Source organism: Lithobates pipiens, unplaced genomic scaffold, assembly GCF_037356315.1.
Source record: "Lithobates pipiens isolate NorthernLeopardFrog02 unplaced genomic scaffold, aLitPip1_a1.2 Scaffold_18, whole genome shotgun sequence".
Classification (NCBI taxonomy): Eukaryota; Metazoa; Chordata; class Amphibia; order Anura; family Ranidae; genus Lithobates; species Lithobates pipiens.
In genome coordinates this window covers 291,241,536-291,268,655 of record NW_027507758.1, presented here as the reverse complement: position 1 = coordinate 291,268,655, position 27,120 = coordinate 291,241,536, and the positions used below count along the sequence as shown (strand labels likewise).

General features: G+C 44.2%; 1 protein-coding gene across 1 annotated transcript in view; it reads left to right on the top strand.

Annotated features, from left to right (window-relative positions):
- Positions 1-27,120, top strand: part of SLC16A10 (solute carrier family 16 member 10) — a 145,043-nt gene that overhangs the window by 79,378 nt on the left and 38,545 nt on the right. The window contains exon 2 of the mRNA XM_077487109.1: positions 26,791-26,935. Coding sequence (XP_077343235.1) covers positions 26,791-26,935 — 145 coding nt within the window. The remainder of the gene's footprint in view (positions 1-26,790; positions 26,936-27,120) is intronic.

The following is a 27,120-nucleotide window of genomic DNA, read 5'->3' as shown; positions in this document are numbered from 1 at the left end:
AGAATATTGCACCTTTTCACAATATTCAAATTTTCGAAGAATGTGGATTTGGGGTTTTCATGAACTGTAAGCCATAATCATCACAATTATGATAAATCATGGCTTGAAGTATCTTGCTTTGCATGTAATGCGTCTATCTCATATATTAGTTTCACCTTTTAAGTTGCATTAGTGAAATAAATGAACTTTTGCACGACATTCTAATTTTTCGTGTATCACATGTACATTCAGAAAGTCAAGACATTTTAGCTTCACTTGATGGCCTTAAATCATGGCAGGAACATTTGACCACTCCCCAAAATGTATAAACATAATTATTGATGCACTTTAATGCAGCTATAAACTCTAACTAGGTCTTTAGTCTTTAGTTATTCCCATCAACGGACTTGTAATGTAGATCAGAAATAAGACCTTTTCAGGAGTTCTGGTCTTTTTCTTCTGCTTAACAGTGGATCTGTTCTTTGTGGTCTCACCCGGGACGTGCAGGGATGCAGTGATTGGACTGTTTACTTACAGCTGCTTGTCTGCTGTGAATAAATTGCTGTCTAAACAAGGATCCCCTTTTACGGTTTAAAATAAAAGAAATCAATTTACTTTTCCATTAGAGCAGTGAACTTCAACCTATGGCACTTTGCTTAACTTTATCTGGCCCTTGGGGCACTATTATTCAGTTTGTTTCAAGGGAGCAATCCTCTTACTGACACCAACTACACCGCACAATTCCCCCATTGACACCAACAATGGGCCATAATTCCTTCCAATAACATCAGCGATGGGGCATTATTCCTGTAAGGTGAACTTACACTGGACCCCCTGCCCATCGCACCTGGTCCTGCTAACCTGGAGTCCGGCAATCATCTGTTCTGACACATCGGACAGCCGCTTTACCAGTCAGGGGATTTAAAAATCCCTGCGGCTTTCTGTTTTCTTCGCCCACGGTGACAGGACGTGCTACACGGGTTCTGATTGGTCGGTGCTGTCACATGGACCAATTAGAATGCTCCTAAACATACCTCCTATGAGATATATTTAGGAGATTAAGCCAAGGGGATTTCTAAGGTGAACTTACCCTTTAAAGTCTAAAGGACAGTAAACTGGCCCTCTGTTTGGAAACTTTGGAGACCCCTGCGTTAGACGGTAGGGTCTCCTAATTTAACTCATACTACCTACTCCTGTGTCATTTTACAGGTTTAATAATTGGGAGGAGGGGAAAAAACATGGGAGTCTATTAAGGAAATTCATGGGACAGAGCAAGAAGTGAGGTGCCCATACAAACTAATCAAAGTTAATTGTAATGAAGGCAGACCAATATAGAAAGGAGTCTGACAGATTGCTGTACATTTAAAGGGGTTGTAAAGGCAACACTTTTTTTTCTTAATGCATTCTATGCATTAGGATAAAAACCCTTTTGTGTGCAGCAGTCCTCCTCAACTCCCCCTAATTACTTACCTGAGTCCCATCTAGATTCAGTGATGTTGCAGGAGTGTCTTTGCTACCCGGGACTCCCCTCCTCATTGGTTGAGACAGCAGCATGGCACCATTGGCTCCTGCTGCTGTCAATTAAAGTCAGCAAGCCAATGAGGAGAGAAAGGGGGTGGGGCCGGGCCATGGCTCCATGTCTGAATGGATACAGGGAGCTGCGGCTTGGCTTGGGTGACCCCATAGCAAGCTGTTTGCTGTGGGGGCACTTAACAGGAGGGAGGGGCCAGGAGGATCAAAGAGCGATCCGAAAAGAGAAGGATCCAGGCTGCTCTATGCAAAACTACTGCGCAGAGCAGGTAAGTATAACATGTTTGTTATTTTTAACTAAAAAAAATGAGACTTTAGTATCACTTTAAGAACCCAACTCCCAAGTCATGCTTGCTGTGGGACTGAGTCTGTCTGCATACTGGAACACTGAAGACACTACTTGAAAGTTGATGAAAGCGTATGGGACTTTATGTCCCTGGGCCATTATAGATTTCCCTTATATTTTGCCTAGAAAGTTTGCAAGCTAATTTATTAAGGGAGTTTGAATTGTAATGATGTACAAATTGCAATAACTGTTAGCAACAAATTAGATATTTTATTTTATTACTTACTTTGTAATGGTCAAAACTTGTTTTGGCTGCAGTGGGTTACTGTACTTTACACATTGCTTGTTTAATAAGTAAAGACATTATATTCTAAAAGCAGAAATTTTTGTAACCTATAGTTACCAATTCAAATCATAATTTACTGTTCTTATTGCCCCACACTGATAAAAAAAAGTTGGCTTCTGATTTGTAGCTGTGAATTATTGAGTATAAATTCTTGTTGCAATGCTTGCCAAATAAATGCAAAGGGATAACTATTTGTTATATCTCCTTTGCATGTTTTTGCGCTATGACTGTGATATTCTACATATGCACTCTGTCCCATTTCAGTTCCTCTTATCTACCAGAACAGCATATAGTTCAGGGAGGAGTTCAGGGATCCTGGCTTGTCACGTGTAGAGTTTAGTGATAATTTGTTAAAGCCCTAAAGCATCATAATATGTGTAGAAGAGAAGACTGTTTATTTTTATTTTTTTAAATGCTTTGTAACTCCCAGCATGAGCTTTATATGTGCCAGAATACCATTTACTTTTCCAAAGCTTGGTACAAAAAATATTTCTTTAGGCATCCACATAAAGACCTTATCTGTATGAAATTATACATTAATTGCTTTACTGATCAGTTATTTGTCAGAGGTATTAAAGGTGCCAACCATATCAAACAGCAGGATAACTGGGTCCACCTATTTTATTATTTTATTTTTATATTTACCACACCCTCATAATATTCAGCCAGTGTTTTTATTCTGGTATTTGCTATTTAAAATGGCTGTGCATTTGGCCTATACAAATTGCTCTTATGATACCCCCCACTGCTATGAATAAGATATACTCTAAGTACTGTTAGGAATAGAGCAGCTCGCCTTAGGGAAAAAGATGATACCATCCCTCAAACATGAGGTACATTACCTCACATAGTATAGTACTCATTACGGTTATGTATGGTATATAACCCCTAAAGCTGTTAGCATTCTTGACATGTAATTGAACAGCTCATAGGGCCTTGAGGCCTTGACACCACTATGAATGACCATCACACTCCATTCAGTCATCTGACATCTGGAACATAAAAAAGGGACTTGAAAGCCCAACAAATAATTGGTCTTGTGTAGTATGCCATTCATCTAAGTTACTATTACCGTTTATCAGTTAGTCTATGAAATAGTAAAATAGTAGGATGATAAAGAGTTCAATTGTAACATATTAACATGAAGGTATATCATAAGGCATGCACTATAGTGGAATAGTAAAAAAGAGATCCAAAGAAGTACTCTTGGGTAATTCTTTGTTCCACTTCAGACATTTGTTTTCCTACTATAAAGTAAATTATATTGACCTATTAAGAAGGACCTTAGGCTTACTGAACAGAATGTACCCCAAAGCTCACATAATGCTGGCGCAGGGCACCCTTCTGCCTATATTTTAGGTATGACCCCTTCTCACCCCATTCTGGTCTACAATTCAGGCGCTTTACTACAAAGTTTAACTTACAGGAGTCCTTATTGATAATGCCCTTGTAGCTTTTCTATTTCACCTCACCCACCTTCCAGTCAGGAGATACAAGAGCTCACTGGGAATCCACCTAATATATGCCACCAGAGACAGTATTCCTAGCCTATGGAAACAGACCTCCCCTTCCAACTTGACACAGTAGATCACTTGAATAAATGAAACCATGTAAAAGTAAGATTGAACTGCCTTCTCTTTACCATCCCGAGGAGAAATTCAGGAAAACCTGGTACTGTTTTCGGAAGTTCTCATCTTCTATTTGACCTTACTGGACCCAACTCCTCTCCTATAGTGGTTGTATGTCAAAAGCCAAAGTCTTACAACCTTTATATAAAAAAAAGTTCTTACCTCATCCACTGCAGGCTTCTCCTAACTCCCTTTGTCTAAACCCCTGCCTTCTCTCTTTTGCTTCCTGTTTCTGCTGTCTGTCTTCACCCCATTCTGTCCGCCCCATCCAAACCCACCCCTATATCTGCCTAGGGATCTTCCCCTTGTATTTCCCAATCCTCCTAATACTGCTTTCATTTCACTTGTTTCTTTGAACAAATTTCATCTCATATACTTCGACTTTCATTGTATATTGCATTGAATCTTGATACAGATGCCTAAGGGCTCTATCAGACAGGTGGCCAGGGGGGGCGTAAAAATGGGCAGCTGTGCCACAATTTTACTGCCCCCTTCCCACCCACCAAAAGTGTTCCAATACAGCTGGATGAGACTGTACAGATGCTGTGGTCATGATGCTTTGCAGCTGCTGCATTTTTAACTTGGGTTGCAGAGTTTGATAGGGGGTGCTGCCTATCAAACTTGCCTATTGAGTTTAATGGGGCCGTGCCACAACCACGTGCAATGCATTCCATTGTGGTGCAGTATCATGGCATTATAGAGTTAAATCAGTTAGCCTGTCAAATGCTCTCTGAAAAGTGACTTGAATGAGGACACTGCAGGGCACAGCAAGTCAGAAAGAGCCCTAACAGCATATTGCCTTTACAATTGTATGGAAATGTATTTACATTATGTGCCTCTGTGAGAGTTTCTTGAAAAAAATAAATCTTAACAAGCAATTTTAATGTATGATGGTCATGCGAAATAGTACTGTAAATAGGAGCTGCGAAATGTCAGCTCCTGACTCCAGAGGTCAGCTCTGTTATAATTTCAACTCAGCCCCAGCTTCAGAGCTTATCTAAAAAATTTGATCATCTTCACTCCAAAAGCAATAAAGCCAACTCCAGAGTCAGAGCCCTGCCAACCTTAGTCCAGATGCCAAATGTTATGACATTACCTTGTTGTTAACATCAATCATGCACACAAATACCTCATACAGAATACACATTTATGAGTATAAAATCCTCTTCTAAATGATATAAAACTTTAAAGTGATTGTAAAGGATTTTGTTAAAGTAACACACATCTCTATATTTACCTGCCCTGTGTAATGGAATTGCACAGAGTGGCATCGAACCTTCTCTTCTCGGATCCCCTGTCAGTGTTCCCGGCCCCTCCTCTCTGTCCAGTGTCCTAATTTTAGTAATTCAAAAAGGAATTTAGGGGCATCCCTCATGTGCCCACCAATGGGAGCTGAATAGACTATCTTGGTACCCTTGGATTTCAATCATATTTTTGTTAAAAATTATACAATTTTATTTATCCACAATTAAAAACATTCTAAGACATTTGTCCATAGAAGTAAAAAACATTGGCTAGAACAAACATTTCCAAATTCATTGATATTCTGTGCTAGTGCTGCTGGGAATATGCTGTCCTCAAACAAAGCTGAGGGTATCCATGCTCTTAGGAAAATTTTAAAGTATTCCTAGTCCGCTAAAAGTTTTGCAGCAAAAAAACGCTTCCTCAGGAGGAATCGCATACAAAATATCTACGATAAAACAATGCACAGTCATTTCAAACTGTCTTATAAAGCAATGTAACCAAGAGGGGAGGTATTGAATACTAAGATGCTTACCCAGGTGGAGCAGACAAACATACAGCTGGGGCGGGTGGATGCCCTAAGGCACTCCCCCACGGGGGCAAGAAAACAGACACACGTGAACAGAATATGCTGAAAAAAGAGAATAAGGCCGCGTACACACGCACGGACTGTTTGCCCAACCTTGTTCGTCAAACAGTTTCGGCAAACAGTCCGCTCAAAATTTGCATGAGCGGACTTGCCCACACACGAGCGGACTGTTTGACGAACAAGGTTGGGCAAACAGTTCGCTCAACTTTTGAAATGAACGGACTCGCCCACGTAAGGAGGAGGCAAATCCGCCCATTTCGAGCGCGTGTACAGGTAGGCGGGGCCCGCGAAGGAGACGTCGCGGGCTCCGCCGCCTGGAATGGGCTTAAAGGGGAACCCCAACGCCGAAAAAAATCGGCGTGGGGGTTCCCCCAAAGTCCACACCAGACCCTTGTCCGAGCACGCTACCCGGCCGGCCAGGAAAGGGGGGCGAGCGAGCGCGCCCCCCCTCCTGAGCCGTACCAGGCCGCGTGCCCTCAACATGGGGGGGTGCCTTGGGGAAGGGGGGGCCGCGCGGCCCCCCCACCCCAAAGCACCTTGTCCCCATGTTGATGAGGACAAGGGCCTCTTCCCGACAACCCTGGCCGTTGGTTGTCGGGGTCTGCGGGCGGGGGGCTTATCGGAATCCGGGAGCCCCCTTTAAGAAGGGGGCCCCCGGATACCGGCCCCCCACCCTATGTGAATGAGTATGGGGTACAATGTACCCCTACCCATTCACCTGTGAAATAAAGTACAAAAAAAAACACAACACAGGGAAAAAATATTTTATTGCACAGCTCCGGGGGGTCTTCCGTCTTCGGGGGTCTTCTCGCCGGACTCCTCCGCTATCTGTGTGTAGCTCTTTTACTAGCGGAGGAGTCCGGCTTTCTTCCTCCCCGCCGCCGGCCTCTTCTCCCGACTTCGGGGGTCTTGTCCCCCTCTTCGGTTCTTCTGCCAGGCCACCGCGCCTTCTTGTAGCTCTTTTACAGGCGGTGGCCCGGTCTTCTGTCGCCGCTGCCTTCCGTTCTTCTGTCGCCGCCTTCGGTTCTTCTGCCGGGCCACCGCGCCTTCTTGTAGCTCTTTTACAGGCGGTGGCCCGGTCTTCTGTCGCCGCTGTCGTCGCCACCTTCCGTTCTTGTTCTTCTTCTTGTTCTTCTTCTTCTTCTCCAGGAGATGTTGACTCGACGAGCTCTCCGGCCGGAATGCCAGAGCCGCGCTGTGCGGTCACTTATATAGTGACAATGGGGCGGTGTCACATGGTATATGTCACATGGGTTGGTCACATGGGTTGATGTCACATGGGGACTATGACATCGTAAGGGGGCGGGGTCACCATGTGACCAACCCATGTGACATATACCATGTGACACCGCCCCATTGTCACTATATAAGTGGCAGCGGAGCGTGTCCCTGGCATTCCGGCCGGAGAGCTCGTCGAGTCAACATCTCCTGGAGAAGAAGAAGAAGAACAAGAAGAAGAACAAGAACGGAAGGCGGCGACGACAGCGGCGACAGAAGACCGGGCCACCGCCTGTAAAAGAGCTACAAGAAGGCGCGGTGGCCCGGCAGAAGAACCGAAGGCGGCGACAGAAGAACGGAAGGCAGCGGCGACAGAAGACCGGGCCACCGCCTGTAAAAGAGCTACAAGAAGGCGCGGTGGCCCGGCAGAAGAACCGAAGAGGGGGACAAGACCCCCGAAGTCGGGAGAAGAGGCCGGCGGCGGGGAGGAAGAAAGCCGGACTCCTCCGCTAGTAAAAGAGCTACACACAGATAGCGGAGGAGTCCGGCGAGAAGACCCCCGAAGACGGAAGACCCCCCGGAGCTGTGCAATAAAATATTTTTTCCCTGTGTTGTGTTTTTTTTTGTACTTTATTTCACAGGTGAATGGGTAGGGGTACATTGTACCCCATACTCATTCACATAGGGTGGGGGGCCGGTATCCGGGGGCCCCCTTCTTAAAGGGGGCTCCCGGATTCCGATAAGCCCCCCGCCCGCAGACCCCGACAACCAACGGCCAGGGTTGTCGGGAAGAGGCCCTTGTCCTCATCAACATGGGGACAAGGTGCTTTGGGGTGGGGGGGCCGCGCGGCCCCCCCTTCCCCAAGGCACCCCCCCATGTTGAGGGCACGCGGCCTGGTACGGCTCAGGAGGGGGGGCGCGCTCGCTCGCCCCCCTTTCCTGGCCGGCCGGGTAGCGTGCTCGGACAAGGGTCTGGTGTGGACTTTGGGGGAACCCCCACGCCGATTTTTTTCGGCGTTGGGGTTCCCCTTTAAGCCCATTCCAGGCGGCGGAGCCCGCGAAGTCTCCTTCGCGGGCCCCGCCTACCTGTACACGCGCTCGAAATGGGCGGACTTTCCGAGCGGGAACAGTCCGCTCATTTCGAAAGTACAGCGGACAGGCCCACACACGGGCGGACTGTTCGCTCAAACACAGTTTCAGCGGACAGTTTTTCGGAATTTCCGAAAGACTTTGTCCGTCCAACTGTCCGCTGAAACTGTCCGCTGAAAGCCCACACACGGGCGGACTGTCCGCCCAAACACTGTTCAGCGGACAAGGTTGGGCGAACAGTCCGCCCGTGTGTACGCGGCCTAACAGGTTTTGCCATGGCATAACCAACTAAGCTAGGGAACCCTTCATAAGATTGTAGAAAGAAAAAAGCAGGGGTAAAAGAAATGTGACTTGGGAAAAGGGGAGGGAGAAGATGGGGGCAAAGGAAAAGGGAAGAGGGAGTAAAGAATAGAAAGAGAAAAAGCAACAGCTGGAAAGGAAGGAGGAGGTGGGAAAGGGAAACCCGGGAAGAGGGTGGGTGTAAAGAACAGGAATAGGAAGAAGGGGGAGGGGGGAAGGGGGAGCAAAAGGAATGGGATGAGAAAAGGGAAGGAGAGAAGGGGGGAGTAAAAGAGAAAAAAAGTGAAAGCCCTTGAACACACGGTCGGAGATTCCGACGGAATATGTCTGATTGGACCGTTTTGTCGGATATTCCGTCTGTGTGTGGTCTACATCGGACTGTTTCTGTCGGAGTATCCGACGGACCAAGTTTTCCAACTTGGTAAAATTTTCCGACAAAATGCTACGATCGGACATACCCCGCTCATGTGTAGAGAATTCCGATCAGACAAAGTGCCACGCATGCTCAGATCAAATTCCTACACCAAAGCTATTGGCTACTAGCGTGAACGTAGTCCCGTCGTAACGAAATAACGTCATCACGTCGGATTTTCCGACAACTTTGTCCGACCGTGTGTATGCAACCGTTTCGGACAAAATCCGTTGGATAAAATCCGACGGACAAAATCTGACGGATTTGGTTTATCGGAATCTCCGACTGTGTGTACAAGGGCAAAGAGTGAGAGAGGGAATATACAGCTGCTGTGGGTAACAAGAGGCTATGGCCTCAAGCAAAAATTCAAAACTAACTTGAAATAAATCTAGATCAAAATGACAGAACAGAAATGAGGAACAGAACTTAACCCATAGCACTGGACATCCACACGGTTAAGATCACAAAAGGGATTTCTCATTCCCACAATATTGCTAATGAAAATGACACTGTAAGATCTACTAATCCAATTTTTAATTGTGGATAAATAAAATTGTATAATTTTTCAAAAATATATAATTGGAATCCTTGGAATAGTCCATTCAGCTCCAATTGGTGGACAATTTTTCATTGACACAGACAACGGGGCTTGCCCCCCCCCGCTTTCTCGTCACTGGCTTTGATTGACAGCACTGGGTGCCTCCCTGTCCCGCTGCCCCAGCAAAGCCAGTGAGTCACGGAAGTGAAGGGAGAGAAGAGCTGCAGATGTGCATAGCGCTGGATTTAATGAGGGCTCAGGTAAGTATGGTGGGGGGTTTATGGGACAAAGTCTGTTTATTATGCTTCAATTATGAATGGACACAGTGAGGAGGTGTGTTCATTTAAAAGGAAGGGGTGGTAAATTACATATTTACTAGCCCCTTCCCCCCTCTCTTTCCTGAAACATCCACCGCTGCAGCCAGGGGGAGAGGCGAGAAGTCAGCAGCACTGCGGGGCGAGGGGGCAAACAAGGAGGGGAGCCTAGGCAGAAGGGGGATTCGTCACTGCACATAGTAATTAGGGTGGGCCCTGGCCCACCCCCTGCACACACCTATGTTTACACAAGTGATTGTCCACATCAGAGTGGAGTGGAGGAGATAAGGATTGAATTTAAGGAGCCATCTGATCATTGACCCGTGATGGTGCAAAAGTGCATCTGGCACTTGACTAATAATCAGGGTCTTGTCTGAAAGTGAGCATATACGAAGCACGGGTGGTGACTGCTTGCAGATCACAGGTGATTCTTAAGTTGAAGACTTTTAGCATGCGGATAGTACTGGTGGATGGAACACATTTGAGTATCAACATTTTTTTGTATTGCACAAATTCATTTGTGGTGTTAGTGAATATAGGTTGCACTACATCTTTTTACTATATAAGAAGATATTTTAGAACAAAAGCTGGGTATAATGCAGAAAATGTAATTACTAAACCTGGACATAAATGGGACATCTCATGGGCAAGTTGGAGATCTTCTCAATTCGTAATGATATGGTGATGTTGCATTATGCCGCGTACACACGATCGGAATTCTGGTCGCAAAAAGCTCTGATGGTTTTCCCGACGGAATTCCGCTCAAGCTGTCTTGCCTCTACTCAGTCACACCAAATTCCAATAGTTTAGAACGCGGTGACGTACAACACATATGACCGGACTAGAAAAAGGACATTCAATAGCCAGTATCCAATAGCTTCCATCTCATAGTTGAATCTGAGCATGCATGATTTTTGGCGTTTCGGAATCGCATACACACGATCGGAATTTTCAATGAAAAGCTCTCATCTGTCTTTTTCTGGCCGGAATTCCGATGGTGTGTACACGGCATTAGACATCATCTGTGGTATAATATGCTATGTGCTATAACTTTTGAGCTTACAGGGGGGTTTGTAAAATGTGAGTCACACAGGGCTTCTTTATGAATTGAGTTTACAGCTCTGCAGTAAGTATGACATCTAGTGGCCACACCTAAATATGTTCATTGAAAAACAGTGGAAGGTTTATAGAAGCAAATATGTAAAGGTTTCTATGTAATCTGTAAGGCTTAGTTTATACTTGCAAGTGGAGGCAGGGGTGGCTGGTGCTCAACATTATTTTTGAGCGGGGGGCGCAAACAAACTGAAAAATAAAACTTTTAGTAATGTAGGGCTGTAAATAGCCATTTATCAGATGATTATATATAATTACTGCTAGATAAAACTGTGCCCATCATAAGCAGCCTCACTGTGCTCATCAATTGCAGCCTCACTGTGCTTGTCAATTGCAGCCTCGCTTTTCCCATCAACTGCAGCCTCATTGTGCCCATTATGAGGGGTTCCCACCATCCCCATACTGAGTTCCCAGGTCTGTACACCTGCTGTGCCCATTATGAGGGGTTCTCACTATCCCTGAGCTGAGTCTCTGGGGTTGTATACCTAATGGGCCTGTTATGAGGGGTTCCCACCATCCCTGTACTGGGTTCCTGGGTCTGTACACCTGCTGTGTCTATTATGAGGGGTTAATTTTGTTTATTGAAAAATCTTACAAACAACAACTTGTATACAATAAAACCATAATAAATATATAAAACATATTTACAAAATAATTGAATATGAATATACAAAAAAGGAACATAATAAATGGTGCAAACCAAATTGCACACAACATAATCCCTTCGAGAGAGCCAGAGATCACCGTCACCATGCATGTAGCCTTTTATCAAAAATATTTTTGATATGAAAATCTAGGAGAGTAAAACAAGAATACAAAGAAAAGCTGCATACCCCAAGATCAACAGGCAACAGCTACAGAGTCCTGATATTCCTCCATGCCCTTATCCAGGCCTCCTGCTGCCAGCTGTCTTTCTCAAGACCCTGAGTCTTCCCAACCTCACCCAGAATGTCCTGCATAACCACTTCTACAGGGAGGATTTTACTCTGTAAGGATATCTGACACCGTGCACTCCACATGAAATAACGTACTAATAGACTAACTAAAAAAAGTGTTTCCAAATCACAATCCCAATGATTCTGGAATGCCCCATACACCCACTCTGCATAACTGAAGTAGAAAGTGATCCATAGACTCCACCACTCCTCCACACTCCACTCTCGGGCAGCCCCGATCACTCATGGAAAGAAACTTCAAGTTGTCCTTCACATATAGTTTTCCAAGAATGGCAAAAGCCAAGCCTGATCCCTAAACTTCATTGGGATTTTCTTCAAATTAATCAATCGCAAACCCACCCCAAAACTAGGTTTGGGCAATGTCTTAAGGCCAGAGCTCATGATCTGCTTCTCAAGAAGTTTCCTTGGAAGAGATCTGACTTCTGGTGTTACTTGGCACTGCCGAAGCATTTTCAAATACGGGGAAACATAAGCCGGGAGCTTATCATGCTTGACCCTCAGGCTTTACACAAGCCCACTATTTTCCCAGTCTCAAAGAAAAGGCTTAAAGCAGGACTGGAAAATACCAACACACCCAGGCAGTCTCTGCCAACATGTTACCAAGATTGTAATTCCCAAACATCAGAGAGAAAAAGACTACAGGGTTGATCATCCCTAGACCACCCTCCCGCCTAAAAAGGTAAGTCACATTCCTTTTGACAAGGTTTATTTTGTTCCCCCAAAACAGCTGGAAGAAACAACTATAGACCCTGGTATAGAGAGAAACTGGCAAAACGCAAACAAAACTGACATACAGAAAAATCTGAATCAGGTAACTCTTGACCAGATTGACCTTTTCCCTCAAGGAAAGCCGCCAACCTTTCCAGCTTGCCACCTTGGCATTGACATTCTCCAGCCTGTTCAACCAGTTTACATTGCCATAGTCAGCAGGGTCAAATTCAATGCCTAGAACTCAAATTTTTTGTTGGGGCTCCGGGAAGTCATCCGAGAGAACAAAGCTCTCACCTTCCATGCCCATCCAGGGAGTGACAACTTGGGGGTGTTTAACGCAACTCTGCAGAGTGTGGAAGGTGAGAGCTTTGTGACAACTTGGGGGTGTTTAACACAACTCTTTCGCAGGGCTTTTTCTGCCCACTTTTATTTATAACAGCAAAGAAACTTTCAACAAAAGACATCAGTTGCCCCAGTAGGGGTTTTCACCATCAAAACAAGCAAAATACTATTCTGTGCTCTCTTTGGCAGCTCTGCTGCTCAGGCCTCAAACCTTGGTACTCCTGACCATAAACTCTATGTCCCATTGCTCCCGGACAAACTCTGTACCTTTGTCAGTTCTCTGTCTTTTCCTGCAGCTTCCTGCTGCTCTGGCCTATCTCTGTCCTGGTGCAGCCATGCACCTCTCGACTACCTTGTAGACACACACTGACTCCTGGGAGGATGGTGCCCTGAACTCTGATTCGTAAACCACAATAAACCTAGTACACACCTGTGCTGTGTGCCTATTTTCTACAAATCCTGGCCTAGACTGCTATTTTACAGAGTGGCATGGCTTCACCCTGCCACAGGATGTATATAACAAGGCAGATTAGTATATGGTGTCTCGGGGCTGTATCTAGCATTATTCTATGGAAGAGCCCTGGGGCCATCAAAAAAAAAATAATCTGAATTCTGAGTTTGAAAGTCAGAATTCTGACTTTAAATCTCAGAATTCTGACTTTAAAACTCAGAATTCTAACTTTGAATCTCAGAATTCTGACTTTCAAACTCAGAATTCTGACTTTCAAACTCAGAATTCTGACTTTCAAACTCAGAATTGTAAATTTAATTTTTTTTATTTTTTTTACAGAATTCTGAGATTAAAAGTCAGAATTCTGAGATTCAAAGTCAGAATTCTGAGATTAAAAGTCAGAATTCTGAGATTCAAAGTCAGAATTCTGAGATTCAAAGTCAGAATTCTGAGTTTCAAAGTCAGAATTCTGAGTTTCAAAGTCAGAATTCTGAGTTTCAAAGTCAGAATTCTGAGTTTCAAAGTCAGAATTCTGAGATTCAAAGTCAGAATTCTGAGTTTATAAATATAGCAGTCTCTATTAAGAAGATTTTAGGACCAATGAGCAATAATGTAGTAACACCCACAGACCATCATTCTGCAGACATACATGTCTGCTCTGTACATGGATATGTAAACCTATCTTAGTTATAGCACACAGTATAGGGAAGCAGGCAGTGCTGGGTTCTCTGGTTCCTCTACTGTATTAATAGTTCCTCGGTTTGCTGTCTTATTATTCCTCTCTGTCATCTGCTCCAACAAGAAGAGCCATGCTGAAAACGTGTGTATTGTGTGTGTGTGGGGGGACACAGCTTCCATACATAACAGAAAGCAATGGCCAGCACAGCTCTGCACCCCAACTTGTAGGAAACATTGCACTATTGTCCCTAAATTGAGGGAATTGTGAATGGCTAGAAGGCAGCAGGACAATGTGTTTTATGGCCCTAACGGATTGATCATGGCAATTACTTATCTAAACTAACAGTTGTTTCACAAACAATTAACCTCCTATTAAACAAAAAAGAGATCAAAAGTAAGTAGTGAGAGTTGGTATAGTGGTTAGAGCAGCAGGCTTAAGTAGGTGAAGGCAAGGGTTCTAATCCAGGTGACAGAATATATTTTTTTTTATATATATATATATATTTTTTAAATATGAGATAGTGAGGGCTTAAATTGTATTTTATCAATATATCCAAATTGATTTCAAGGTATATTAACAAAGACACACTGATATATTGAGCACACAAAGTTGTAGTATATGCTGGCTACTATAAATTAGAGAGTAGAGATTTAGAAAAAAAAATGTGTATATATTAGGGTGATCAGATGGGAGCATTAAGGTGTCATCTTCAGTTTCCCCGAGGGCGGTTCACAATTTCAGGAGACTGGTCATAACAGATCGATCATATCCATTACTTGTCTGGACTAATGCAGTAATTTCACTGAGAATTAATCTCATATTAAACTTAAAAAGCACTAGTTGAAAGTTCTGGAGTGATAGTATAATGGTTAGGGTGACAGGCTTATATTGTTGAAGTTGTAGGTTCTAGTCCAGTTCAGAACTTGGTATATATATATATATATATATTTTCAATATATTGATTTTATATTAAACTTTATTTTAAAGTATGAGTTAGTGAGGGCTTAAATTGTATTTTATTGATATATCTAAATTCATTTCAAGGTATATTAACAAAGACATATTGATAAAATTGTTCTATATGCTGACTACTATAAGACCCCTTTCACACTGGGATGCTTTGCAGGCGCTACAGCGCTAAAAATAGTGCCTGCAAAGCGCCCTGAAAGAGCCGCTGCTGTGTCTCCAATGTGAAAGCCCCGAGGGCTTTCACACTGGAGTGGTGCGCTGTCAGGCCACTACAAAAAGTCCTGCTAGCAGCATCTTTGGAACGGTGAAGGAGCGGTGAAGCTTTGTGGTGGTTTTAATCCTTTCTCAGCCTCTAGTGGGGGCAAAAGCTCCACGCTAGTGACCAAATAGCACCACAAAATTGGCAGTAAAGCACCGCTAAAAATAGCGGTGTTTTACCGCCAACACACCCACCGCGCCAGTGTGAAAGGGGCTTAAATTAGAGTAGGGATTTTTTTTACAAATCGGTGTATATATTAGGATGATTTTGGTAACATGGGGCCAGTTCTCAATTTCAGAAGACTGTCTCTGGAAGCTTCATGATAACCACCATGTGTCACGACTCAGCCCTGGGCTCCGTACTATAAGGTAATCTGTGTGTGTGTACTACAATGCACATGCACACGCCGATATATCCCCTTCACTGATTGGCTGTAGTTTATCCCCACTGACACTGAGGCAGCGCCATTTTCCTCTTAGCTACACCGTTGACACAGGGAATTTTTTTCCCAGCTAATGATACCATCGATACAGGGTAATTTTTTCCATCCAGTGACACCACCGATGCAGGGTCATTTTTTTTCCATCCAATGACACCACTGATGCAGGGTAATTTTTTTCCATCCAATGATACCACTGATGCAGGGTAATTGTTTTCCATCCAATGACACCACTGATGCAGGGTAATTGTTTTCCATACAATGACACCACTGATGCAGGGTCATTTTTTCCATCCAGTGACACCAACGTTGCAGGGTTATTTTTTCTATCCAGTGACACCACCGATGCAGGGTCATTTTCAGACAGCTGCTGCTCACCTTCCATTGGCTGCCCTGGCTTCCTAACTTTCTCTGAGCTGGACTGGCAGAGGACGGGCGATCCGTGATTGAGGGAGCTGGGGGGTTACAAGAGGAGGGCAGAGTAACAGTCTGGGACACATGGGAAATCACTGTGCTGCACCTGCTTTCGTACAATCAATCCCCATAGCGATGCCGCTGGCACCCCTGGCCTGGAGGAGGGGGTAGCTCGGGCTGCTGCGGTTGACAGCCTGGAGATCATGCCACGCTTGCGGGTATCTGTCAGCCCGTCGTCAAATACGGGAGACTTGGGATGTCTGCATTGCCATCATATAATGCTGATTGAACAGAAATGCTATTACACACTGCTCACTACCCTGTCCCTACATTGTGTTTAATGACTGCCCTGACACTGCCAGTACATACAGCTCATGGCCTGCTCTGCACTGCCACTACCAGGGCTGTCTCTACTATTCATTGGACTCTAGGCAAACATTTTCTTGGCCCCCCCCCCCCACCTAAGAAATACAACAGATAGCAGCTAGACTCAAGAATCAGTTTACTGCAGCAGATCAGGTAGCGATTGTGATTGGTTGCCAGAGGTTGCAGCACATCATTGCCACTGATTAAATGGTTGCTAGAGGTTACTGCACATCATTTCTGCTTGCTGAGTGGTTGCTAGAGGTTACTGCACATCCTTAACACTCACTGATTGGTTGCTAGAGGTTACTGCACATCATTATTGCTCACTGATGGGTTGCTAGAGATTACAGCAGATCATTACTAAATTAACACAAATCTATAAAAAACAGATTCAAGCAGCGCTAATTACAAATAACTGCCACAATAAAGCAATTATTTTAACATCAGTCCTTTTTTTGTAATCCATGCTCTGTGTAGCTAAACATATAGTCCATATATCAGATCATGGAACTCACTATCAGACGCTGTATAAAAAATTCTATTGCAGATTCATAAAGCGGAATGAATGCAGAATGCTGACACCGACAAACACCACCTTCACACGTGCACAGGTTGAAACAGGGGGCGTGTGGAAGAGACCCCCCTTGATACAACCCTTACCAGAAAAAAGGTTCAATCTGGTGTATACATATACAATCAAAAAGTGGCAGCAATCTTCGTTTTCTTATCCACCTCTGCGCTCATCCCCCTCAAAATTCAGTGAAAGAGAAGAACAGCGGACATAGCGTAATCTAATTTAAAACATCTTTAATGCTATTTATATAACTTCACAGTGTACACTCACAAACAAAGGATAATGTCATAGCGTTGTTCACAATATGTCAGAAGAACCAGATAGATACAGCGTCTCCTACCGCTCACTGCTACTAAAGCCGACGGAGGATCCGACTGCCTTCCTAAGACTTCTGGCGTGGTTACACTTGTCATATGGCTGTTCACTGATTGGTTGCTTGAGGTTACTGCAAATCATTATCTCTGCATCAACTTGTGGGTGTGGCTAAACTGCACTAAACAGTGAGGCATTGTTACATACCAAGATTTTAGGAGTGCACTATATACAGACTGCAGGGTTGAGGAGTGCACTACGTACAGAGTGCAGAGTTGAGGAGTGCACTATATGCAGAGTTAAGGGGTGCACTATATGCAAAGTGCAGGGTTGAGGATTCCTTTAGTACAGAGTGCAGGTTTAAGGGGTGCGCTATGTGAAGAGTGCAGGGTTGAGGGGTTCTCTATGTGCAGGGTTGAAGGGTCCTCTATGGGCAGAGTGCAGGATTGAGGGCAGAGGCATAACTAGAAACATTAGGGCCCTGGAGAAAGAAATCATGAAGGGCCCCCCTGACCCCCCCTTTGCACCAAAGCCCCGGGCTTCCATTTCTGGGAGGGCTTTCATGGACAAACTCCCAGAGCCCTGCCTCCTGTGTGCCCCCTGGGGCACACAACCAGCGCACTCTGTAGCTGCTGTGTCCTTCAGACACAGCTGATCACAGATCACGGTAAAGGGCCAATCACAGCAGCCCTTTACAAGGTGATCAGCTGATCACATATAAACAGACTTGCTGGTTATTGGCAGTACTTTCCTTCCATGCTGTGTCTGTGTGAGGAAAGGAGAGCCGTTAAGTGGCAAGAATGTCAGTACCTTATTTACACAAAAAATCAGGGCACTGATCATCAATGCCCTGATTATCAGTGCATCACCATTAGTGCCCATCAGTGCTATCTATCAGTGCTCCTCAATTCCGCCTATCAGTGCCCATCAATGCTGCCTATCAGTGCTCATCAATGCCGCACGTGAGTGTCCATCAGTGCAGCCTATCAGTGCCACCTTTCACTGCTCATCAATGCCACCTATCAGTGCTCCTCAATGCTGCCTATCAGTGCCACCTATCGGTACTCATCAATGCTGCCTATCAGTGCTCATCAACGCCCCTTATCAGTGCCCATCAGTGCTCATCAATGCCACCTATCAGTGTTCCTCAATGCCGCCTATCAGTGCCACTTGTCAGGGCTTATCAATGCCCAGTGCAGCCTATCAGTGCTTATCAATTCTGCCTATAAGTGCCCATCTGTGCCGCCTTTCAGTGCTCATCAATACCATCTATCAGTGCCACCTATCAGTGCTTCTCAATGCTGCCTATCAGTGCTCATGGATGCCACCTATCAGTGCCAACTCTGAGCTGAGAGCATCTCTTTCATAGAGCCCAGAGCCTGCAATGACAGTTCCCCCTGCCTCCTCACTTGCACGGAATGGAGAGAACTAAGCGAATCTGCCCCTCTCCCTCTGTGTGCACCCTGGGAAGTGGGAATGATCAAATTCAGCTGCTGGGCTTCACAATTCCCACGGTGCACAAAGGTGGAGCGGGGCAAGAGGGAAAGGAGCATATCAGCTCTCTTCTCTCCCATCCGTGCATGTGAGGAGGGAGGGGGAACTGTCAGTGCAGGCTCTGGGCTCTATGAGAGAGACGCTCTCTGTTCAGAGACCTCCAGTCAGCAATCCCGCTGGGTGCCCCCTACAGTGTCGGAACACCAAGGACGGTCGCAAGTGTGATCTTTGTAACCCTGGTAGTTCCGCCACTGTCCCCCAGGAGGTCTGTCCCCATTATAATCCCCCCATGTCAGATGGATCATACTGGGGTATATACCGACGTGGGGGGATTACACTGGGGGACAGATTGGCCTGGGAAATGGGAGGACTGTACTAGAGGACAGACTGACTTGGGGGGGTTATATTAGAGGACATACTGGACGATCACAGTGTGCATAAATACAATCTAACCCCCCCACCCAGATCAGGCTGTCACAGTGTGCACAATCACTAGTGATGGACGAAATTCCGACGGGACGTTTCGCGAACGTGGACCACGAACGCGGGCGATAGTTTGCGAACCGGAACGTTCGCGGTGGGCCCCATTGACTTCAATGGGAGGCGAACTTCGCAAACCTACAGGTCAAATTTGCAGCCACAAAATAATGAATAGCTGTGCAAACATAGTCCTACCACATGGCGAATGACCTAACACATGTATGAGGTGAATCTGGGATCGACAACTACAAGCATTCTTTTTTTATATGGGAAATTGTTGTGACAATTCAGGACTGTGGAGCGCATGAAGGCAATGGAGGAGAGGGAAGGTCAGGGACCAGGGTAGACAAAGAAGAGGGTGCAGGAGATGATCACCAGCAGCGTTACATACAGCAATGACACCTGCACCGTGATAGAGTCATCTGACACCAGCACCGTGATAGAGAGCACTGACATCAGCAGCGTGACATACAGCAATGACACCTGCACCGTGATAGAGTCATCTGACAACAGCACCGTGATAGAGAGCACTGACATCAGCAGCGTGACATAAAGCACTAACACCAGCACCGTGATATACAGCACTGACAGCAGCACCGTGATAGAGAGTACTGACATCAGCACCGTGATATACATCACTGACACCTTCTCCCGTAAGCAGCCCCAGGAGGAAGTCAGCATAGCACAGGGATGGTGGGAGCCCCTCATAAGGAGCATAGCACAGGGATGGTGGGAGCCCCTCATAATGAGCATAGCACAGGGATGGTGGGAGCCCCTCATAATGAGCATAGCACAGGGATGGTGGGAGCCCCTCATAATAAGCAGCCCCAGGAGGATGTCAGCATAGCACAGGGATGGTGTGAGCCCCTCATAATAAGCAGCCCCAGGAGGATGTCAGCATAGCACAGGGATGGTGGGAGCCCCTCATAATAAGCAGGCCAAGGAGGAAGTCAGCACAGCACAGGGATGGTGGGAGCCCCTCATAATAAGCAGCCCCAGTAGAAATATGACCCACCCCTGTATACCACCCCTGCGGAAGGGCCTGCCTCTTCCTCTGCCTGTCATTTTTTAAATGACCCTGTGACAAAACTCTCAGTCCCTATACCGATGAAGGACTGCTGCAGTATAGGTCAGCGGTCAGTAGTAGTGCACCTCAACCCTATGTATTGTGGACCTATACCAGTCCTTATAGAATAGCAGACTGTACCTCACTCAACCCTATGTACTGTAGAACCCTAGACAGACCAAGTTACCAGTCCTTATAAGGACCTTTGTGGAACAAGTAGGTTGTGACTGATTAGCAGACTGTACGTCAGTCCCTATACCGATGAAGGACTGCTGCAGTATAGAACCCTAGACAGACCAAGTTAACAAGTAGGTTGTGACTGATTAGCAGACTGTACGTCAGTCCCTATACTGATGAAGGACTGCTGCAGTATAGGGCAGCGGTCAGCAGAAGTGCACCTCAACCCTATGTATTGTGGACCTATACCAGTCCTTATAGAATGGCAGACAGTACCTCACTCAACCCTATGTACTGTAGAACCCTAGACAGACCAAGTTACCAGTCCTTATAAGGACCTTTGTGGAAAAAGTAGGTTGTGAGTGATTAGCAGACTGTATGTCAGTCCCTATACCGATGAAGGACTGCTGCAGTATAGGGCAGCGGTCAGCAGTAGTGCACCTCAACCCTATGTATTGTGAACCTATACCAGTCCTTATAGAATAGCAGACTGTACCTCACTCAACCCTATGTACTATAGCACCCTACACCAGGTTATTACCAGTCCTTATAAAGGACCTTTGTGAAACAAGTAGGTTGTGAATGATTAGCAGACTGCAGCAGAAGGGCAGCAGTCAAGTATAATATTCTTTCTATAATTGGAAGAAAGAATATTATACGTGTACAAGCCTATTACCATACCACTGATACCAGTCCTGAAAAGAACCTTTGTGGACCTAATATAGTAACAGCTACTGATTAAACTGACCCTCACTGCCTCACACACAGCTTTCTGCCTGTCCCTATATAAACTGACAAAACAGAGGCTACTGGAACAATAACTGGAATAGCACTTTTGTGGACCTGATAGTAACAGCTAATGACTAAACTGACTGTCCCTACAGCAGACACACCGTCCTGTCCCTTTCTCTAAACTGACAAAAGACACTCAGGCTGCTGCAACAATCAGTAGCACAGCAAACCTATATACCAGTCCTGAAAAGAACTTTTGTGTACCAAATAGCTAGCGATTTGGGTCACTGCAATCTCTCCCTGCTCCACACAGCAACCTCTCCCTATAGTGACAGAAGAAAGAATGTAAAATGGCCGCCGGATCGGGTGTATTTATAAGTTAGGGGGAATGTCCAAGTGTCCATGTGTGTAATGTCTCAATTGGCTGTCCTGTACCCCATGATGGATGTGTCATCATAGGTCAAAGTTCTTTTACACAGTAAAAACACGGAAGTCCGCCGGGTGAACGGCGGCAATAGTCCGCCGATTGGGCGAATCGCGAACAGCCGTAACGACCGCCGGGCGAACCGTTCGGCCATCACTAACAATCACTCCCCCATCCATATTTACACACAGTACTTAGGCAGCATGTGGAATTTCTTTTCTCCCGGGCTCTTGCGGGTGCAGTTAGAATGGCATCATTGCCCCCCCCCCCCCCCGATGCCGATCCCACCCACATGCAGTCGCGGTCTGCTCCTGGAAAGCAGCAGGATCTGACTGGAAGGGAAGTCACACGATTCTGTTGTGACAAAAAAGCATAACTTACACAGAACGTCCATGCAGGTTGCTGGCTTCACGAGGATCGTGTAGATTCTTCGCCCCTCTCCCTCATCTGCTCTCATGTAGAGATGTAGAGAGCAGAGAGGATTCTGAACGGCAGCTAACAAAGCAGAGCAGCCAGCAAATGACCAGCGCAGGTTGTGGAACTCCGGCTTAAAAAAAGACCTAGCGGGCAGGAGCGTGGGTTTCAGTGCAGCTACTTTGGGCCCCCCTGCAGCAGGTGGGCCCAGGGCAGCTGCCCTGTTTGCCCTGCGCTAAAGACGGCCCTGGCCACTACATACACTAGTTACTGTGCATGGCCCTGTACATCTTTACTACTAAAACTTACTGCATGTCACTAATTGCCTCCCCAGTTGCACAATCTCTGCATACTATTCTGCATGGAGACTACATATCATGGCTGCATAGCACACACATTAGCACAAACAATAACACTGAGCGGGGAAGTTGGGTTGTTAGAACCCTATGATTTTGAAAGACAGCTCTGTCTCTAGCAATGACTATAGTTCTCAGTGACTCTAGCATTGATCATTGTAATGGCACTGAGTCCCAAAAATGTATCCGTGAGGATGACTATAGCCTACTGTCACCTCAGTCTCCACAGCTGAGATAGGACAAGGTCATCCAGTACCCAACTGTGCCTGCTCCCCCCTCTCAGGTAGGGATTTTGAGAAAATAGTGGCATACAGAGCAAAATACTGTACCTGTATATGCATATACTGTATATTTGCAATATGTTAGAGTTTAAAACTGGCGCACACATAAGGGGCTAACAGTAGTAAAGAAGAAAAATAACCCTGCATCGGTGGTGCCACTGGATGGAAAAAATTACCCTGCATCGGTGGTGCCACTGGATGGAAAAAATTACCCTGCATCGGAGGTGTCATTAGCTGGAAAAAAATGTCCCTGTGTCAACGGTGTAGCTAAGAGGAAAATGGCGCTGCCTCAGTGTCAGTGGGGATAAACTACAGCCAATCAGTGAAGGGGAGATATCGGCGTGTGCATGTACATTGTAGTACACACACACAGATTACCTTATAGTACAGAGTCGTGACACATGGTGGTTATCATGCAGCTTCCAGGGACAGTCTTCTGAAATTGAGAACTGGCCCCATGTTACCAAAATCATCCTAATATATACACCGATTTGTAAAAAATCCCTACTCTAATTTAAGCCCCTTTCACACTGGCACGGTGGGTGTGTTGGCGGTAAAACACCGCTATATTTAGCGGTGCTTTACTGCCAATTTTGTGGCGCTATTCGGTCACTAGCGTGGAGCTTTTGCCCCCACTAGATGCTGAGAAAGGGTTAAAACCACCACAAAGCTTCACCGCTCCTTCACCGTTCCAAAGATGCTGCTAGCAGGACTTTTTGTAGTGGCCTGCCAGCGCACCACTCCAGTGTGAAAGCCCTCGGGGCTTTCACATTGGAGACACAGCAGCGGCTCTTTCAGGGCGCTTTGCAGGCACTATTTTTAGCGCTGTATCGCCTGCAAAGCGCCCCACTGTGAAAGGGGTCTTATAGTAGTCAGCATATAGAACAATTTTATCAATATGTCTTTGTTAATATACCTTGAAATCAATTTAGATATATCAATAAAATACAAGCCCTCACTAACTCATAGTTTAAAATAAGTTTAATATAAAATCAATATATATATACCAAGTTCTAATCTGGACTAGAACCAACAACTTCAACGACATAAACCTGTTGCTCTAACCATTATACTATCACTTCAAGACTTTAATCCTCCCATCTGATCACCCTAATATATACACATTTTTTTCTTCTAAATCTCTACTCTCTAATTTATAGTAGCCAGCATATACTACAACTTTGTGTGCTCAATATATCAGTGTGTCTTTGTTAATATACCTTGAAATCTATTTGGATATATTGATAAAATACAATTTAAGCCCTCACTATCTCATATTTAAAAAATATATATATATATATAAAAAAAAAATATTCTGTCACCTGGATTAGAACCCTTGCCTTCACCTACTTAAGCCTGCTGCTCTAACCACTATACCAACTCTCACTACTTACTTTTGATCTCTTTTTTGTTTAATAGGAGGTTAATTGTTTGTGAAACAACTGTTAGTTTAGATAAGTAATTGCCACGATCAATCCGTTAGGGCCATAAAACACATTGTCCTGCTGCCTTCTAGCCATTCACAATTCCCTCAATTTAGGGACAATAGTGCAATGTTTCCTACAAGTTGGGGTGCAGAGCTGTGCTGGCCATTGCTTTCTGTTATGTATGGAAGCTGTGTCCCCCCCCCCCCCCCCCCACACACACACACACAATACACACGTTTTAAGCATGGCTCTTCTTGTTGGAGCAGATGACAGAGAGGAATGATAAGACAGCAAACCGAGGAACTATTAATACAGTAGAGGTACTAGAGAACCCAGCACTGCCTGCTTCCCTATACTGTGTGCTATAACTAAGATAGGTTTACATATCCATGTACAGAGCAGACATGTATGTCTGCAGAATGATGGTCTGTGGGTGTTACTACATTATTGCTCATTGGTCCTAAAATCTTCTTAATAGAGACTACTATATTTATAAACTCAGAATTCTGGCTTTCAAACTCAGAATTCTGACTTTCAAACTCAGAATTCTGACTTTGAATCTCAGAATTCTGACTTTGAATCTCAGAATTCTGACTTTCAAACTCAGAATTCTGACTTTCAAACTCAGAATTGTAAATTAAATTTTTTTTATTTTTTTTTACAGAATTCTGAGATTAAAAGTCAGAATTCTGAGATTCAAAGTCAGAATTCTGAGTTTGAAAGTCAGAATTCTGAGATTCAAACTCAGAATTCTGACTTTCAAACTCAGAATTCTGAATTTTTTTTTTTTTTTGATGGCCCCAGGGCTCTTCCATATTATTCAATTGTATACAGCAGTGTTCAGTTGTACAGAGCTGTATATAGAGACAATCCGAGATATATAGAGGCACAGAGCATGCATGCCAGGGGTCTCTGAAAGCCAAAGCAGCAAGCAATTGTGTTTCTGCTTAACATACATGCAAAAATTGGGTATATACGGTTTTGTAGATTTTCACATCAGTACAGTGCATGAAAACATAGCAACTCAATATAAAAGTGTTCCTTGTAACTGTTGCCAATTATGGGCATTAAAGGGGCAACATATTAATGCCCCGACCCAGAAGGTTTGAATATATATAAAAAGCATTTTTTCAGTGACATGATATTTTAATTCAAATGATATAAAATTATATTTTATTTTATACAGTAGTCTTGATTTAATGTGAAGAATAGGTTTTTGTAGGTATACATTTATTTATGAGCTCTAGAATTGAAATGTAATTTCTGTTTAAAGTCATAACCACAGCACATAAATGTACCAAGAGAACTTTTTACCTATTTTTATGCAAAAAACATTGTTCAGATGTAGAGATCACAGATAAAGGCATGAGTTTCCGATTAGTAAAATGCCTTGCGATAAAAGCTTCAATGCTTTATTCATAAGTTTGCCATAAAAAAAAAAAAAAAGAGTAATTGAATAATCTTTCTTCATATCCCTGGAATATTGTCTAACAGCTTCCTTTATGTCTAACAACTTCCTTTTAGATAACTAGCATATGGTCCTTAGAAGATATCTTATAATGTTTTACCATTAATTGAACAGTCCCTTTGTCTTTTTAATAAAGGAAGTGACATGACTCTCTAGGAGTGTCTAATGTGACTCTTTTCATGGTCTCATATAAATGTTTTTTTTATGGCAATATAGAGACAGCTGCAGTATTTTGGGACTGATGCTTGAAAACTGAAGCTAAAGACCAATATCACCCAACCAAATAAAAGTTTGCACTTTGCAAATGTACAAAATTGTATTTTATATGTACATTACATTTTTTTTTTTTTTTTTTTTTAGCAAGACGACATGCAATAGTGTAGTGATATTTTAGACTTTGCAATCCTAAAGCAGACCTTCCACTTAAATTGCAAGGGCCTTTCATTTAGTGAGACCAAAACAATATTCCTAATGCCCACGTTCCTGGAAATGGCTGTAGAGTAAGTGGGTGCTGAAGCGACTGCCGGCTGGGTACTGGAATGACTCAAAGCAAAGAATATGTCACCAGCACACCAGGAACCTTCATCAAAGGGTCTAACACGTTTATTGCTGATCACATCACAGCAAAGGACAGCAGCATTTTGGAGCCACACAGGAACCCTTTTATCAGGCATGTGACAATGACATGTTTCGGGACCATGCAGGACCCCTTAAGAAGGTTCCCTGCTGAAGGGGTCCTGCATGGCTCCGAAACTTTGCTGTCCTTTGCTGTGATGTGACAATAAAAGCGATGCACCTTTTGATGGGGTTCTCTGGTGTGCTGTTGACATATTCCTTGCTTTCATTTGATGAGGACCCCCCCACTTTATTAAAATGCTGCTCTAAACTGAAAAAATATATATGTTGGTATGGGGAAGGGGGAATGCTACTTAATTAACTTGAATAACATTTCTTAGCTCTCCCTATAACATAGCAAATCTACACTTTTTGAGTTCAGAATTAAAATTATAATGGTGCATTTTAATTGTAAAATTGTTTATAATCTGATGTTTTATATCAATTTATATTAACTGCATACATGTTTTTTTACATACATTTATTGCAATGTGCACTGATAACATCCTGTTTTAAAAGCATGCTGGAGTTATTCAAAAATTAAGCCCTGCACTACTCTACTGCAAAGCTTTATCAGGTGTTTATCAGTTGGTTGAGATATTCACAGGCAATACATTTTGTGCAAAGCTCCATCTACTGGATGAAAGCTGTAAATATGAAATATGTGTACATTATTTTATATTTAAGTTTTTATTTTATTAGTGGACATAAATAATCATATAAAACTATAAATTTGCTTTGAGTTTCTTTCTCTGCCTTCCAAAATTATTATTCATGCTGGTTCTTTTTTGTTTCCATAGCATGGGTGAACTCTTTGTCAATGGGAATGATCTTCTTCTGCTCCCCTGTGGTCAGTGTATTTACGGATATGTTTGGGTGCCGGACGACAGCAGTAGTAGGAGCCGCTGTTGGTATAATTGGTCTTCTTTCAAGTTCTTTTGTTGGGTGAGTGTATCATAAGTGATCTACTAAACTGAGTTGCAAATGCCTTCCTTGAAGAGCCTTGATAGTTGTTTATATGGCTTGAACTAAATGTAATTTTTGTTAGTCACCTATCACTAACCTGTTCCAGGAGCTAAGCTAGTTCTGGGCAGTCTGCTAAACTAACATGTGACCCCTAACTTCTATGT